Raw genomic sequence first — 17614 nt, 5'->3', positions numbered from 1 at the left:
AAGAGTTCTTTGTATTATTCTTTTAACTTTTCTGTAAGTATGAAATCTTAGCTTATTAGGCACAAGTTTTTTTATTTATAGGAAATAACACACAAAGTGTGAAGTTGCAAATTATAGTGCACGTTCACATTTCAGTTAATCCTTAAGCAGGTATGTAAAATAATTTTTAAATATCTTCTAAGTTAGAAAATCCTTGTTTCTGAAATAAGTTTTTATATAAAGTCAAATCCTTGTGACTTAAGGATGGTTTTACAGTCTTAAGTGATTCTAGAAAGTGCTCTTGTTTCACTGTGGTCGCTTCCAGCCCATTTTCTTGCAGAGCCAGCAAGGCGGCCTATAAGAGACAAACAACAGGAAATAATAAATATGCTTCATTGTTGTTTTACAATATATGGTAATACTTTAAAATCTGAACACAAAAATCTCAGTCTCACTTCATAGAATTTCAATATTCATGATGCTAGGAACATTAAGGTAAAAAGTTAAAGTGATTAGAAGTCCTCTCAGTAGACCATCTTTTCTTCTACATTAAATTCTAGCCTTAAATGGGTGGGGGGCTAGGGGGAAAGCAGACTGCAGAATAACGTAGACATTGTGAGTGCATATATTTTAAAGATGAGATCAACTATACTCCAGTATAAAATAAAAAATTTTTTAAATCAACTATATGCCAATAAAAAAAAAATTAAATTAAAAAAAATGAGAGACTATATTCCTGACCTCAGAGTAGGAGTTTTTAAACAGGAAACAGCACTGATCGTAAAGGAACAGATCAACACATACTCGATGACCCACCAATTCTCTTTGTATACGAAACAGACATACACACACACGTATACCAATAGACACGTACAAGATTGTTCACAGCAGCATAATTCATAATAGCAAAAAAGTAGTAACACAAATGTTCAAAGATAAAATGCATATATAAATGCAGCACATTCATATACTAGAATATTATAAGCAATAGAAATGAACAAACTACTGCTACACACAAAACAACGGATGACCTTCACAGACAGAATCTTGAGTTAAAGAAGCAGACAGAAAAGCATACCGTATGGTTCCATCTATATAAAGTGCAAAAGCAGGCAAAACTAATCTCCCCAGTGCTGGAAGTCAGGAGAGTGGTTCTCTTTTGGGATAGAGTGGGAAGGCCCACGGGAAGCTTCTGGAGAGGTGGTTATACAAGTGTGTTCACTTGTTAATTCAGTGCACTATATCCTTCTGATCTGTGCATTTAATGTTATATTTAACACAAGTTTATAGAAAGGAAAAACCCACAGTGGCTGCCTTTTTTGGCAGCCAACATAAAGTCTAAATGCCTTAAAGTGACTTACAAGAACCTGTGTGATCTGGCCACTGTCCACTCCACCTCTTCAATAATGTCATTTCTCACCTCCAATTGCTACACATTTTATTCCTTCTGCCTCAAACACTCCGCTTCTCTCCCTTAGCCTAGCTAACTCCCTAATCATCCTTCCAGTTTCAATGTACACACACCCTCTCTCAGATAGCCTTCTCTGATGCCCCCAGGTCTGGACTGGTGTCCTTCCTAGGTACTCCCACAGCACCGTAACTTCCCTGACTCACAACATGTTTTAATTCAGTATTACCTCTCTGCACCTCCCCCACTGCCCCATCAACCTGTAAGCTCTGAAGAGAAGGCACGGGACCACAGTGGTCTGTTTCACCTCACATGGTGCCTCCCTTTCAGTAAATACTGCCAAGTGAATGAAGTTCTGAATAAATGAAGAAATGTTTTGAACTATAGGTTTTCTTCACTAATTAACTTACTTCTTTGCAGAGGTTTCCAAGATCAGCTCCAGAGAAAAAACAGGTATCTGCTGCTACGTTTTCTAAGGAAATATCAGGCCCCATTGGCATGTTTTTTGTACAGACTTTCAGAATAGAAAGCCTGCCCTGGAACAAAATAAAAAATAATATGTTTATAACCTTACAACATTTATGTCTGACACAATGCTGTATTAAAACATTTCAAGTTAGAGTTTTCTATCATATTACAGAGAAAGTATATATATTTCAGAAACAAACAATAAGAATCACTTTTCAAGAAGTAAGAAAGTAAATGTGACATCATGATACATTTTAATATTTTTATAATTAATTTAAAAAATAGCCAGCCACAGATATAATCTTTAAGAGACTTGATGAATCTCTCTTTTGGGTACAAACAGTCCCATCAGACATGGTTCAAAAGCAAATACATAAATTATCAGACACAGTTTAAAAATAAAATAGATATAATTTTTTTCCCATCCCTTCAAAATCTGATAAAAGCCTAAGGAAGGAAAAAAATTCATTTTCTGTGTCTTTCACCACTCACTGCCAGTGGCTCTGGATGTGAAGGGCAACGGATTTACTGATTCTTTGGCTGTGGATACATTGTATAATCTTTGTAACCTCAGATTTCTCCACTGAAGAATAAGAATGCTGACCCAGATAACCTCCAAAACCCTTTTAACACTTTAGGATTCCTCCATTCTAGTTGCAAAATAATGTTGAGTAGACTCAATAAACTCAGTATTTTGAGTCTTCCACAAAAAGGAAATTACTACCTTGCTTTTAGGCTTATGTTTCTCTGAAAACAGGGCCAGAGTACCCAGCAAAAGCAGATGAAAATGATGATTTATGACGGGCCCAGGTAAGGAAAAACGTGGAATCCAATACAGGACACACACCATGTATACCTACACCAGTAAGGGATTCAATTCTGCCGTCTTCTTAGAGCTCAGACACTGATGTGTTGTTAGAAATGCTCACACAGAGTAAATGTGCACAATGATTACCTTTTCATCTGGAGGTGGAATATAAATAATCTTATCTAATCTTCCAGGCCGTAACAAGGCATCATCTAACACATCAGGTCTATTTGTTGCTGCAACAATCATGACATTGCTATTAAAAACTTCCTGAAACTCTAGCTGAGGGAAAACATACAACACAAAGTAATGTCAATAAGTTGTTAACTATTAAATGTATTTTTTTTTAATTACAAATCAGAAGGTCCATTTGTTTCTAAATAGGGGGGTATTTTTTTCTTGGGACTAGAATGCTTACATTTCCTTTCCAGACCACCTTCTCAATATCAACGTACCCCAGAAACAAATTATTATCAAAGAGCTACTCTGTGTACACATTGAAGGGAGTGATCAGTCCTGACGGGGTATCTCTCAGTGTGAGAACTGATGAAAAGCTTTACACCACAGCAGAGAACATCTACCTGTTGACCTAAATGCACCTGAGCCCCAGTGAATGATTACAACTTAAATGGACAACTTGAAAAGACAGAAGCATCTGATTAACACATGCATAGCTCTGAAAAGTCTTCGCTCTCATGTTCTTGAAGAGGGAGATTTATTTTACCTCTTTGTTTTCCTTCCACAGGTAGAAATATGACAATTAACATAAGCTGCATTTATATAAATCCTGAAGATAAGAAATATCTAAGAGCAACCAGAGCAAGGCCTTACACATGCTAAGCATTCAAAATTGTTGAACTTAATTATCATAGCAGTTCTCCAGTGATGTGATCTCTCAAAGCAATGAGTTTCCTATATCTGCAAGTATTTTAGCAGAGGCTGGGTAAACACCTGTCAGAGGCTATAGAAGGAAATCCTGCATGATGAGGAGATCTGATTAGAAAACCTGATGGGTCCCGTCAAATTCTAGTGGCATATGTTCCTAAGGAGCTGTAAGACTGTCTTTCCATGAAACAATTTAAAAAATGGGAAACAAGTAAGAACAAGAAAAAAATAAAAGAAAAAAAATTATCTGTCAGGAATTACTTAAGGATACCAAACTCTATATGGAGAAGGCTCAGAAGAGAGGAAGAGGATTTCCAAGGTCACTTTAACTTTGTTATAACCAAGGAAACCCATTCCACAAGAAAACTGAAAATTTTCAATTACTGATCACTGGAAATAATAGTCTGTTTTGTTTCATTTCACATAAACAATTTTAGAAAGGGATGAACACTAGTTTTTCAGGGTATAAAAATAAGAAGAAACTCCCTTCTCCACTAGCAATATGTAGTTATGTTTCTAATCTTAGGAAAAAATTCACATTCATATATATCTAAGATACTTTATTATAAAATTTGCCTCACCTTTCCCAGGTAAATCACTATTTTACCAGCTCTGTAAAAGTCCTAAGAGTCACACTGAAATTATATAATTCTATGAAATGAATCCAGCATAGGAAAAGCTAGTGTAGATGCATTCTACTTAATGCTGGCCTGGATTTTTGGTGTATTCTGGCTAATAAATACCTCTTCGTTTTTTTCCAGCTCGTTGTATTTACCATGTTGATCTGATTTACTTCCTCTTCTCTCTATAGTCTTCAATCCAACACCATCTAATTCATTTAGGAGAACAGAAAGAACACGCTCTTGAACATTACATCCTGTTCTGCTGATTGATCGAGAGCCCAAGATTGAATCAATTTCATCCAAAAACACAATTGCTGGAGTATTTGCTCTTGCTTGTCGAAATACCTTTTGTTCGAAAAATGGAAATATTTAAAAGCTATACATCATGCCTTATTCATATGAATGTATGTTTTCTGCATTACTCTGTATTTATAATTTTTTAAGTATAAAAAGAAGAGAAAGATTCTAAATGTCTAAGAACTAGGGAATGAATAAATAAGGAATAACAGTATTATATAGGGGTTAAAATCATATTTTCAAAGAATATTTAATATTATTGAATTTTAAAAGTGATAATATTAAGTTAAAAAATCACAGATATATATTACATCCACCCAGTCCCTGCCCAAGGAAACAGAAAGACAAAGGAAATTCACCAAAATGTTAACGGTAGGTAGAGGAATTATGGAGGATTTCTTATTTACACTTTTCTATATTTTCTAAATTTTCTATACACAATCAGGTATAACTTTCCTAATAGGAAAAAAAGCCAGTTATATTTCAATAAATAAGGTTTATCCTTAAGGCATGAAACAAAAATTCAAAAGTAAACTTAACTGCATGAGGGAAAATAAAAAAACAAACCTGAGACAAGATTTTTTCTGAATCTCCAACAAAAGGTGAAAAGAGATCAGCTCCGCTCACTGAAACAAAAGAGCAATGACAGCTCGTGGCCAGGGCCCTCACCAGGGTGGTTTTAGCACACCCAGGGGGACCATACAGGAGAACTCCCTTTGGTTCTGTCAGGCCCATCCTAACAAATTCCCGAGGGAATTTCAGAGGCCATTCAATGCTCTAAAAGTACACAAAAAGAGACAGGACACAAAAAGAGAGAGTTGTTTTAGTATAATGATGAACATCAAAAAATTCAGTAAATTCATGCATTCAACAATCCTCAGGTACCTGCTATGAGCTGGAAATGTGGTCTGATCTCCACACAGCAGCCAGTGATCTTATGACCTAAGTGAGGTCACATCACTTCCTGCTTAAAATCTTTCAATGAGTTCTCATCAGAATTAGAATAAAATCCAAATCCAAACCCTAACTTACCACTGCTTACAAGGCCTCACATAACCCATCGCCCAAACACCCCAGTTTGTTCCCATCTCACGGCCTTTACCTGCTAGTCTCTCTCTGCCTGAACACTCCCTTAAGATCTTTGTGTGCTATCCCTCATCATACATGTCTCCACTCATATGTCATTTCCTTGGAGAGGTCTTCCCTAACCACTATAGTTAAAGCAGATCCTCCTCCTAGGCAGTCTACGCTACTACCCATCTTCTACTTTTGGAGCACTTATTCATTTGCTATCTGAAACTACTATTTTTCCATGTTGAGTTTGTCATTCTGCTCCTGCTAGAATGTAAGTGAAGTTCACCTGTAAATCCCCATCACCTAGAATGACACCTTCACAAAGTAGGCACTCATAATAGTAAGTAAATCCTCACTACCTCTGAGGTAGGTGGTTTTGTTATCATAATAACTTCACAGATGCAGAAACTCGGGCTTAAAAAGTGAAGTAACCCGCCCAGATCTTATTATCTTATTGCTAGCGAGGCAGCAGAACTAAGACTAACCCCAGACAGTGTAGATCAAGAGCACAAGCTCTTAACTACTGATATATTGCCTCTACAGAAAAGGATAGACAAGACCCCTGTACCTAGAAACTCCTATTTTAGTTGGGGAGACAGGCTTGTAAACTAACAAGCAGACCAGAGAAGGGCATTCCACAGACAAGGAACAGTATATACAGAGACACATGAAAGCATCCAATTCATCTCCCAACAGTAAGCAGGAACAGAGGGGAGGATGAGGGAGGCAAGATGCGATAGAGCTGAAGTGGAAGTAGGGTTCAGATCACATTGGGCCTTGACAGTTTTAGTCAACAATGAGGAAGCCGTATAGAGAATGGATAGAAGGAAATGAAACTAGAGGGAGGGAGACCACTTAGCAGTCTCTTGCAAGGATTCAGACTACAAAAATAATAAGGCTTGATGTGTCACAGGCAGCGGAGGTGGTGTGGGAGGGATGTATATGAAACATAAAAGGTAACTGTATTTCACGCAGGGGAAATCCAGAGGGGAAGTTACGTGATGCATGACATGACCCCATGCATTCAGAAGACAGGTTTCTGACTGAGGGGATGGGGTGACCGGCTGTATTCACTGAGGGAGGGAATCCAGGTGTAGAGGTGGAACTGATTAGCTGAACTTTGGTCATGCTGAGTTTGAGATCCCTGGAAGTTATCCAGCAGGCAGGCATTTAAGTAGTTCTAATGATCAAAAGAACTATCTGTGCTGGATATAAAGATTTCTGAGTCAGCAGTTTTCAGGGGACAGCTGAGGCCTGGGACATTGAGGAGATCAAAGGCTCACTCAGAAAATGCAAAAAGAAAACTCTCAGGAGCTTGGAGAACTAACATTTAAGGTAGGGGACAGGAGTGCTCAGAAAGGCAGGAAAGCTTAATATTCAGAGCTAAAGAAACAGTGTTTCTAACAGCAAGGTGTTACTCATCTCCCGCATGTATTTTGTGAAGATTAAATGAGACAAAGCATGTAAAAAATTAGGGGGGCTTCCCTGGTGGCGCAGTGGATAGGAGTCTGCCTGCCAACGCAGGGGACACAGGTTCGATCCCTGGTCAGGGAAGATCCCACATGCTGCGGAGCAACTAGGCCCGTGCGCCACAACTACTGAGCCTGTGCTCTAGAGCCCACAAGCCACTACTACTGAGCCCGTGTGCCACAACTGCTGAGGCCTGCATGCCTGGAGCCTGTGCTCCACAACAACAGAGGCCACCACAGTGAGAAGCCTGCACACCGCAATGAAGAGTGGCCCCCGCTCGCTGCAACGAGAGAAAGCCCATGTGCAGCAACGAAGACCCAACGCAGCCAAAAATAAATAAATAAAATTAAAAAATAAAAAATTAGGGCATATTATAAACGTGCTTATCCAAGGACACAAGGATTCCAGGGTTCACTGTAGATATAGCTTCCAGTTAAGACGAATAAATTATAATTGATACTTATAAATCAGTCTTGTGTGTGTGCAATTAGAGAAACCTACTTCCTTATGGCAGGATCACCCAAAGGGGTATTGGCAAAATCAACTGCTGAGCCTGCAATGCAGGTAAGAAGGGCTGAAGAGAGCTGTGTCCCTCCACAGCCACTGTGAGAACCAGTATCAGGTAGCCACCCAGGCCATACTGACTTGTTTATTATAATTTTGTGCTTTTACCAGTCCCAGGGCAAACTCAGGCCTATGAACAGAGAATCTGTATTTGTATAGCCCATGAACTAATAAGAATCATTTTTACATCTCCAAATGCTCAAAAAAAAAAATCAAAAGAATACTATTTTGTGACGTGAAAATTATATGACTTAAGTGTCCATGAATAAAGTTCCATCAGAACACAGATACTCATTACATACTGTCTACGACTGTTTTCGTGCTACAATGGCAGGGTTGAGTGGTTGCAACAGAGACCACAAAGCCTAAAATATTTACTCTCTGGCCCTCTACAGAAAAGAGTTTACTGACCCCGGTCTAAATTATAAACTCTTTAGAGCAAAAAGCAAACAAAAAGAGGGTGAGGCAGGAAAGTATGAAAAATAATATTTGATGCCTATAGGGTCCAGTTAAATAAGGACTGAAAATCGACCATTAGATTTAGATGTTAGGATCGCATTAGTGATGACGGCAAGAAGTTTCAGTGCAGCCTGTTTTCACCATAAAGCATTACACTTAGACTGTCATATTCTACTGGCTTAAGCAGATTCTCTATCTCACCTGTTTTAACTTCAGTTTTACGTCTTCAAGGCCACCAATCTGCTCCCAGCCAACAGGCTTGATGTCCATCAGTCCAATGACACTTCGAAATGAAGAGGGCTGGATCTTTTTAAAAGCTTCAAGGAAGTCTGTTTCATCAATCATTGGATTGTCCTGGTTCTGAAGAAATCCACCCCAAAAAGCAAAATCAAACCAAAAATCAGGTGGGCCTTTTTTGTGGTACACAAACACAATTACTTTTTAATTTTAAATCCTCTTTTGAATTTATACATCTATTTTGTTATGACTATAAAGAAATTTGTAACACATGGTATAAAAAAATTAAATGTCTCCCCCTCAACTCCACCAATATTCATCCCCAGAGAATGCCAACAGTCTCCTGTGTATTCTTCCAGTATGTTTTATGACATATGTATGTGCTTTCAAAGAGATACACAAATGCAACCATACCATACATATTAATTTGTACTTTTTCATTTATCTTAGAAATCTTTTCATGTCACCTAATACAGCTCTACCTCATTCTTTTTGACAACTGCATATTGTATGAGTATTTTAACGACATCCTTCTGTTGAACGTAGGTTGTTTCCAGTCTTTTGTTATTAAAAACAAAGCTGCAACTGAAAGTCCTTGTGCACATGCTCAAGTATTTTATATAATAATTTCCTCAAAGTAGAATTATTGTGCTTAAGAGTATGCACACTTACAATTTTCACAGCTACTACTAAACTGTCCTCAAAGCTGCACCAATATATGAAGCTGTTCTCCCCACACCTCTCCAACAATGGACATTACCAAACCTTAAATTTCTGCCAGTGTGACAGAGGAAATGGTGCTCACTATTGTGTTAATTAAATTTCTTTAATCAAGAGTGAGGTAGAGGAAATAATGGAATTAGAAAATCAGTTTTGCAACCATCGCAGTAAAGGCTGTTTAGGGCAAGAATCAATGGATGCTAATCTAGGGGAGGGAAAGTTTGATGAGGAACAGGATATCTGCATTGTCTCAGAGGGTTTCCTCACAGATTTCTTATTAGTTGCAAAGGGAAAAATAGCAGCTATACAGTAGATAAACTGGACAAAACCTTGACTGATTGATCACATCAGTCACCATTAGGGACACCACCAATGAGGGGCAGGTGGACGTATTGTGCCTCCACATGTGACATCATAAGAAGGACACACTATCACTTATGTAGTATCCCCAATGGGCATGCATAACCTGAATCTGACTATGAAGAAACAGACAAACCCAAACTGACAGAAGTCCTGTGAAATCACTGACCTGCATCCTTGAAAAATGTCAATGTCAAATGTCGCACACATACCAAAAAAGTGCTAAGGAAGCGTTCAAGATAAAAAGAAACAACAAACTAAACACAATACATTATCCTGGACTAGATCCTGTACTGGAGGAAAAGAATGTTACAAAAATTGATACAGTTAGCAAAATTAGAATAGGAACTGTAAATCTGACAACATTTTGATCAATGTTAAATTTCCTGAATATAATGAGATTATACATACTTGTTCATAGGAAATGGACATTAAAATATTAAGGGATAATGGGTTAAGATGCATGCAACCCCTTCTCAAATGATTCAGAAAAAAACAATGTGTATACCTAGGCAGTTGACCCTTGAACAACATGGGAGTTAATCCTCGTTTAAGTAGAGGTGGCCCCCCCATATCTGCCGTTCCCCACGTCTGTGTAGATTCAACCAACCCCAGACCGTGCAGTACTTATAGTATTTACTATTGAAAAATATCCATGTATAAGTGGACTGGTGCAGTTCAAACCTGTGTTGTTCAAAGGTCAACTGTACAGAGAGAAGAAGAGAAAAGAGAGAATGATAAAGCTAATTTGGCAAAATGTTAAAAACTGGTGAATTTGGATAAAGGATTTAGCAGGAGTTCTCTATATCATAACTCTCCCTGAAGTTTTAATTATTTCAAAATAATAAGTTTTTAAAAAAGAAAAAGAATCAAAAGACTAATTTTTAAAGAAAGTTGAGGATTTTTCATGTGTATAAGCCATTTATAATCCTTTTACTGTCAACTATCAGTTCATATCTTACTACCCATTTTCTCTTGGATTGTTGGTCTTTTCTTATTGCTTTGTGAGAGTTCTTTCTACACCAAGGAAATTGGTCTTTTGTCATGGGCTGAAAGTATTTTTCCCAGTCTGTCTCATGTCTTGCCTTTGCTTATAGTATTGTTTGTTTGTTTGTTTTGCTTTTGAACTTGTCATCTTTCTTTCTTTTTTTTTTTAATAGCATTGTTTTGCCATTCTAAAATGGTCAAATCAGTAAATCATTTCCTTTCTGGTTATTAAAAACTTATATTTCTATTTGTAATATCTGTATTATATTTAAGTATTTGCCCTCTTACATCAAATTCTGAACATTTAGTTATCCCAAAATTCCCATTTTCAATAACAAACTATTTTATCCCATTTATGAAAGATTAAATAAGTGAATATGTATACGTGGAGCTTTTCTGAACAGTGTTCCTAAAAAATGTCAATAATTATAATCTCTGGGAGGTGAGATTTCAGACAATTTTTACTTTCTTTATAATTTTTATCTTGTTTAATTTCTCACAAAGAATGCTATTAAATAGTTTTCTGAAATAGTGCTTTTTTATTTTTTTTTTTTAACTAGCTAGCAGTATTAGATATTGGGTAACTGAATACTAATTAATTTTTAGGTAACACCAACTAACATTTGAAAATCCCATTTACACTTGCAGATTACTTGTGTGTACACTATTCACTTGATTTTCATAATCCTTTCAGGCAGATAAAAATCCTTTCCCCTCTATGTGTATATGTGTGTGTGTTACACTGTCTTTCTAACCCTTTAATAGGCATACTTGACAAAAAGCTGAACAAACTGTGACGTGCCCTTGCCTGCCCTGGCACAGACAGAGGCGGCAGCAGCCCCTCAGCTGCCTGGGGAGGGAAAGAAGAAAAAGATGGAACCAGTACCTTCCCAGATGCCTCTGTCCCTTCTTCCTTTTTGCCTTTCTTTCTTCCACTTCCCCTGGTTGTTTATGAACTGAGCCATCACCTGTGGTAACTATGCCTGGGCAGGCCCCTCCTGAAGTAGCAGTGGGCTCCACCCTAGGACGGCTGCAGCTGGATGGTCCACCTAAGCCAACGTGCTTAAGGTCAAACCTGGAACTTCAAAGCAGAGGGAATTCTAAATGTCAACCTCCTTTCCCACACCCTGGTATTCTTGTCCTCCCCTCAAGAGGCATATATCCTCAAATCTTCACACATGGGACTTGTCATTAAATCTTCAAGCAGTTTTGGTTCTAAACCGAAAAGATGAGGACTTACAAGTTCACATAACTCCTTCCCCACCTTTGGTGTAAGAGTAAAAATAAAGGAAGAGAAAATGAGGAAGGATATAAATGACCTAGGTAAAAAGGTTTTCAAAATTTAGGATGATAAATCATCCTTTTATAGCTTAAACAAACTCAGAATTAGGTTTTAAAAAATTATAATTTTAACGTTACAACAGAATCCTCAGCATGCTGAAAATAATTTTTTTCTGAAGGGGTTTAGGGATTCAGGATGACATTACATAAAAGTGAACAGATTTTCCAATCTATAGTGTTGATAACTACTATATTTAAGATAATATCCTAACTATTTTTAAGAAAAGCAGTCATGAATTAAGGATTTGAATGTCCAAGATGAATTTAAATAAAATTCCAGGCACCTAAGCATCTCCTGAGTTAGAAAAGCTTATTTTCCCTTCAAGATGCTTATTAACAACAAAGGGAAAAATAGTATCTTGACAATGGAGAAATCTCAGAGATACCACCTTATCCAAGAAATCAAAGTTAATTTCACCAGTAATAGGACAAAGATATATCATTTCCTACCTAACAGATGCAATGAGAAGAACACAGTATCATTTCTGTGATATTTCTGCCAAAAATGCAAAACCTGAATCAAATCATGAGAAAACATCAGTCAAACCCAAACTGAGGAATATTCTACAGAATAACTGAACTGTACTTTTAAAAAATTAAAGTTGTAAAAGAAAGACTGAAGAATGTTTCTAGATTAAAGATTAAGCAACCATGACAGCTAAATACAATGTGTAATCCTGGATTAAAAAATATTTTTTTCTTTTTTCCTTTTAAAATTTTTGCTACAAAAGAAATTAGTGGGACAAATGGTGAGATTTGGTTAAGGTCTATATAGATTAGGTAGAAGTATCGTGTCAGTGTTAATTTCCTCATCTTGATAATTGTACTGTGGTTTTAAAGTCCTTGTTTTTAGGAAATACACACTTAAATTTTCAATGCTAAAGGGGCATCATGGCTGCATTTGAGAGTATGAATATATATATATATATACACACACACACATAAACATTCATACACATGAAGAGAGTATGATAAAGCAAAAGTGGTAAAATGTTACATTTGACGAATCTGTGTGAAGGATATACAAAAATTCTTTGTACTATTTTTGCAACTTTTCTCTAAGTCTGAAATAGATTCAAAATAAAACAAAAATTAAAAAGAAATAGGTTTGCTTCTTCTGGGGCCACACTCTCTTTTTCCTGACTGCTCTGGGCTTCAGCACTAAAGAGTTACTATGGGAGTGGGGGAAAACGCTCTGGGCAAACCTGAAGAACTCAGCTCTCTGTCCCTACTTTCAGTCATATACTATTTATATGGAGTTCAGATGTAAAAATATATGTAAGAGGACTTCCCTGGTGGCGCAGTGGTTAAGAATGTGCCTGCCAACGCAGGGGACACAGGTTCGAGCCCTGGTCTGGGAAGATCCCACATGCTGCGGAGCAACTAAGCCCGTGCACCACAACTACTGAGCCTGAGCTCTAGAGCCCACGAGCCACAACTACTGAGTCCGCATGCCACAACTACTGAGCCCGTGAGCCACAACTACTGAGCCCATGCGCCACAACTACTGAAGCCTGCATGCCTGGAGCCCATGCTCTGCAACAAAAGAAGCCACCACAGTGAGAACCCCACGCACCGCCACGAAGAGTAGCCCCCGCTCACCACAACTAGAGAAAGCTCGCGCGCAGCAACGAAGACCCAACGCAGCCAAAAATAAATAAATAAATAAATTTATTTTTTTAAAAATATGTTAAGAAACAGCTGTCGATGGTATCAAAAGTTTGAAGAAAATGTACTTACCACTTTTTTTAAATCTCCAAATTAACTTGTTACATTAATAAAAGGGTTCACATAGAAGGTCATAAATCAATCCTTCCTACCTTCTCACTATGAAGCACAGCGTGCGTGGCAGCCTCCCTACAGAGTGCGGTCAGGTCTGCACCAACATAGCCAACCGTCATTTCTGCAAGGAGGCTCAAATCGACTTGACTGGAGATGGGCATCTTTGAGGTAATCACCTGTAGAATCGCCTTTCTTTGTCTAAGTGTGGGAGTGCCAATGACAACCTATGTGCAAAGCAAGGGAAGAAAAAGTTTACAGCTTAAAATATTATTTTTTTAATCCTCACAAACATGTATAATAATTTAGCGAACAAATTTGGAACTATTACTGTGTACTCTTAAGCATACCTTAGATTCTGAATACATGAAAATCCTTATCTTCCAGAGGAGTAACACTGGCTAGAAAGTTGCACAGTTAAAATTACATATGTCATTTAATAAGTTTTTGTTATTTTTGAGAACCTACCACGTTCTAGGAGCCAGTAAACTAGATAGTCTATGTCCCTGCCCTTATGGAGCTTATTCAGGAGACAGGTACTACATGGTGGAGGAAGAAATCCACCCAAGTTCTAAACAGATTATGCTAAAGTGGGCAATTATCACCTGTCTCTTTAGAATCCTACCACAAAGTTCAAACATCATTTAAGTAATCACTATTCAAAATATTTAGTAGAAATCAAGAATGAATTTAGGATTGAAGTTTATAAAATAGGACAGCTTTGAATATTCAACCTTCCTGGCAACTCAGGGAGCAATTGTGGGATAGGAGGCTGGCGTTCGGACAAGGAATGAATAAATCTAGAAGAGTTAAATGTCTGCGCTGATTTAGTCCTTCCCTGCCTTCCCCCTTATTTCAATACATTTGTTTCTTGAGGCTATCCTACTTTAAATTCTCATTCCAGATCCGTAAGAGTTTAATATGCTTGTAGCAGTCCTAGTTCCCTTAAAAACTAACACTACTGATTATAGTACTCCCCATTCTCAGGACCTGCACAACTCATCCCTAACGGCCCCCTTGCTTCTCAGAACAATTTGACTCTGGTGGGGGAAAGGGTCCTGGCTCGCAGATCATTTGTGGAGCAGAGAATGGGTTCTCTGCTTTACAGAGCCCCACTCCAGCTTCACTGACTTCCAAACCTAAGTGGCAAACGCCTCGGGGCAGCCAACCAGGGCCAGAAGAGGCCGGGGTTCCAGGGTTAATGGGCTAGCTGGCTGAGCCTATTTACCTCTCGGTCGAATCTCCCAGGTCTGCGCAGCGCTGGGTCTAGCGCGTCCGGCCGGTTGGTGGATCCCACAACCACCACCTCCCGGCCCTCACTGATGCCGTCTAGCAGCGTCAACACCTGGGCCACCACGCGGCTCTCGGGGGCTTGGTGTGGGTCGCCCCGCCGGGGACACAGGGCGTCCACCTCGTCCAGGAAAAGAAGGGTGGGCCTGCGGCTGGCCAACTCCCGGGCGTGCTGGAAGACCCGCCGCACGTTCTCCTCGGTCTCCCCGGGCCGGGAGCCCTGCAGCGTGGGGGCACTCACGGCCACCAGCTCCGCGCCCGCCTTTCGGGCCACGGCCCGCACTAGCTGGGTCTTGCCCACTCCGGGGGGGCCGGCCAGGAGCACCCCGCGTGGCACTTCTAGCCCCAGCGAGGCCAAGGCGCGGGGGTAGCGGAGCGGCAGGTGGAGGAGCTCCCGCAGCGAGTCGGCCGCCTCGGAAAGGCCCCCCAGGGGCACCTCGGGCTGCGGCTCCGCTTCCGACGGAGGGAGCCCGCTCAGACTGATGTGGGTGCGAGGGGTGACCAGCCCGGCCGGATTCGGGTTGGGTGCCCCGCTGACGATGTGCAGGGCGGCCACCGGGCCGGGAGCGCCCGGAGGAGCGGCCACCACGTGGCCCAGAGAGACCGGACGGTTCCTCAGCAGCTCCTGCGCCGCCTCCAGCACCGCAGCTGGATTTGGGGCACCGGGCACGCCCGCCAGCTCCCGCAACACCGGCCACACGGCGAGATGCCGAAGGGGTGGGCAGGGCACTAACCGGAGTCGGCTCAGGTTGAGACTCCCCCGGGACCCCGGCCCCCCCGCTGCCGCCCCCGGGCTCGCGCACTGCGGATCCAGTTGCACAAAGCCGTCCGCTCCATCCCGCCGCGGCCAGGCGGTGCAGAGGCAGGAGCCGCCGTCAGGCAGCGAGATCTCCACCGCCGAGCCCAGGTGCGCGCCTAAGGCGCGGAGGGCCGCCGGGCCCAGGCGACAGCGCTGCGTACCCCGGTCCCTAGCGTCGACGGGTAGCAGCTTTAAGAGCGGCCCTTCGGAAAAGGGACCTGAGTCCGGAGCCATTGCTCACAGAAGACGCAAGGCCCAGGAAAGTGGGGTAGGCATTCCACCCGGGCCAGAAAGACCGGTACACAGAGCTCCTCTGCCGGAAGCACGTGATGCGCATGCGCCAGGGATCAGTTGCCGTTCCCTTACAGGAGGCAGAAAGGACCAATCGGAAAGTTAGACGAAGTTAAACAACGCTCGGATCCTCGGGGCTAGTTTGCTGTGGTGCTGGGATTGATGAACTCCAGTCGTCCTTTCCATAGCTTTACGGACAAGGCCTTCGTCACGGGTGTCTGGGAGGCAGCGTAAGCTACCTTCACTAGGTCATTAAGCATGTACCTTGGTGGTCTGGGGAGTCGCCACATAGCATTCTCTTTCCCTGGCTCCCGGACTCGAGCATCACCATCTGCGCTTTTGGAGTATCAGCCTAGAGACTTTGCTATTTTGTGAAAAAACCTCGACAGTCCTCAGGGGCACAGTATTTTGGAGTGCTCTGGTGCCAATGTCTTAGGTGACTTGGAGTGGATGAGAAATACAGCCTTGGCACCTTCAATAACCTGGGTTCCAACCTGTTTGTAAAGTCCATGCATGTCCTTCGTATACAAAAGCACCAGCCGAGCAAAAGAGAATCACAGTGTAGCATTTTAAATCCCTTGAAGAAGGGAAAGACGTGGAGTCTAAAAAAAGGGTACAAATGAACTTATTTACAAAACTGAAATAGAGTCCCAGATGGAGAAAACAAACTTATGGTTAACAAAGGTGAAGGCGGGGGGTGGGGGCGGGAATAAATTAGGAGATTGTGATTAGCATATACACACTACTATATATAAAATAGATATCTAATAAGGACCTACTGTACAGCACAGGGAACTCTACTCAATATTCTGTAATAACCTATATGGGAAAAGAATCTAAGAAAGAATGGATATGTGTGTATGCACAACTGATTCACTTTGCTGTACACCTGAAACTAACACAACATTGTAAATCAACTATAGTCCAATAAAAATTTTTTAAAAAGCCAATGTTTTTACCTCTGAAGATGTGAACAAAATGCCCATTAAGTTATTCAATTATGATACCTCTACCTCACAGAGGTTCTTTTATTCTGGTTCCAAGAAGCTTTGGGGATCCAAAAAAGGGAAAGAAGACAGGACATGATAACTGTCCTAAATATGCAAAGGGCCGTCATATTAAAGAGTTGGCAGATTTATGTATATCTATAATGCAGAACTGGCCAGGAAGTGAAAGTTTAAGGAGTGAACACAAGACGCTGCCTCCTCATGTGGTCATGTGCAAGAAGTAGGAGACATAGCCAAGGGGCATAACCAAAGCCAATATAGGGAAGCAAATAAAGTTAAATCACTCTTAGAATTTTCTGAATTTGGTTTAAAACAGATGTATAGGCTGCAGTATTAGGGATATGATATGAAGGAAACCACATGTTGCTTTGGATTGGTCTGAAAGGTTGACTTTATACAAGGTCAAGCTAGAATTCTCTGACCTTGTAGGACCCATATATCCAGAATATAGTCACTTCTCTCTATCCCTAAAAGGTTGAATTCTCACCTTAGGTTGCAAACAAAAGCAAACAGAAATCCTGTTCCTGGACCTTCAGCTATTATCCACACATTCTCAGCAGAACTATAACTGGCTTTTCTAGTCAGCCAGTGAAATCCACTGTGTCCCTTTAGGTCAGACCATTTGCAACACTATTATTTCAACTACCTTAATAGCCACATTATCATACCAGTCAATGACATAGTTTTCTTCTTGTGGGAAACCACTCTAATAGCAGTTGTGTGGTCCTTTTGCTTGTTTTTAATATGACCCAAAATTTGATGATTCTA

At 40.5% G+C, this 17614-nt stretch overlaps 1 protein-coding gene across 4 annotated transcripts; it reads right to left on the bottom strand.

The window, feature by feature from the left end:
• Positions 1-52: 52 nt before the first annotated feature.
• On the bottom strand, positions 53-16388 carry AFG2B (AFG2 AAA ATPase homolog B). 4 transcript variants are annotated; one of them, XM_082388760.1, is made up of 8 exons: positions 14688-16388; positions 13501-13686; positions 8237-8395; positions 5036-5245; positions 4292-4516; positions 2811-2945; positions 1798-1923; positions 53-334 (listed from the first exon to the last, which is right to left on the bottom strand). In XM_082388760.1, the coding sequence occupies exons 1-8, from the start codon at positions 15780-15782 to the stop codon at positions 167-169; spliced, it is 2304 nt and encodes a 767-aa protein (XP_082244886.1). In that variant the 5' UTR covers positions 15783-16388; the 3' UTR covers positions 53-166. The 4 variants fall into 4 exon arrangements, 2 of the variants coding, with proteins under 2 accessions (XP_082244886.1, XP_082244887.1); XM_082388761.1 differs by lacking the exon at positions 2811-2945 and having other exon boundaries at positions 14688-16355; XR_014243528.1 differs by lacking the exon at positions 2811-2945 and having other exon boundaries at positions 196-334; positions 4324-4516; positions 14688-16360.
• Positions 16389-17614: the final 1226 nt, after the last annotated feature.

This window comes from Balaenoptera borealis (genome assembly GCF_965194805.1).
Source record: "Balaenoptera borealis genome assembly, chromosome: 3".
In the NCBI taxonomy this organism is placed as follows: domain Eukaryota; kingdom Metazoa; phylum Chordata; class Mammalia; order Artiodactyla; family Balaenopteridae; genus Balaenoptera; species Balaenoptera borealis.
This window is presented reverse-complemented; position numbering and strand designations above follow the sequence as displayed.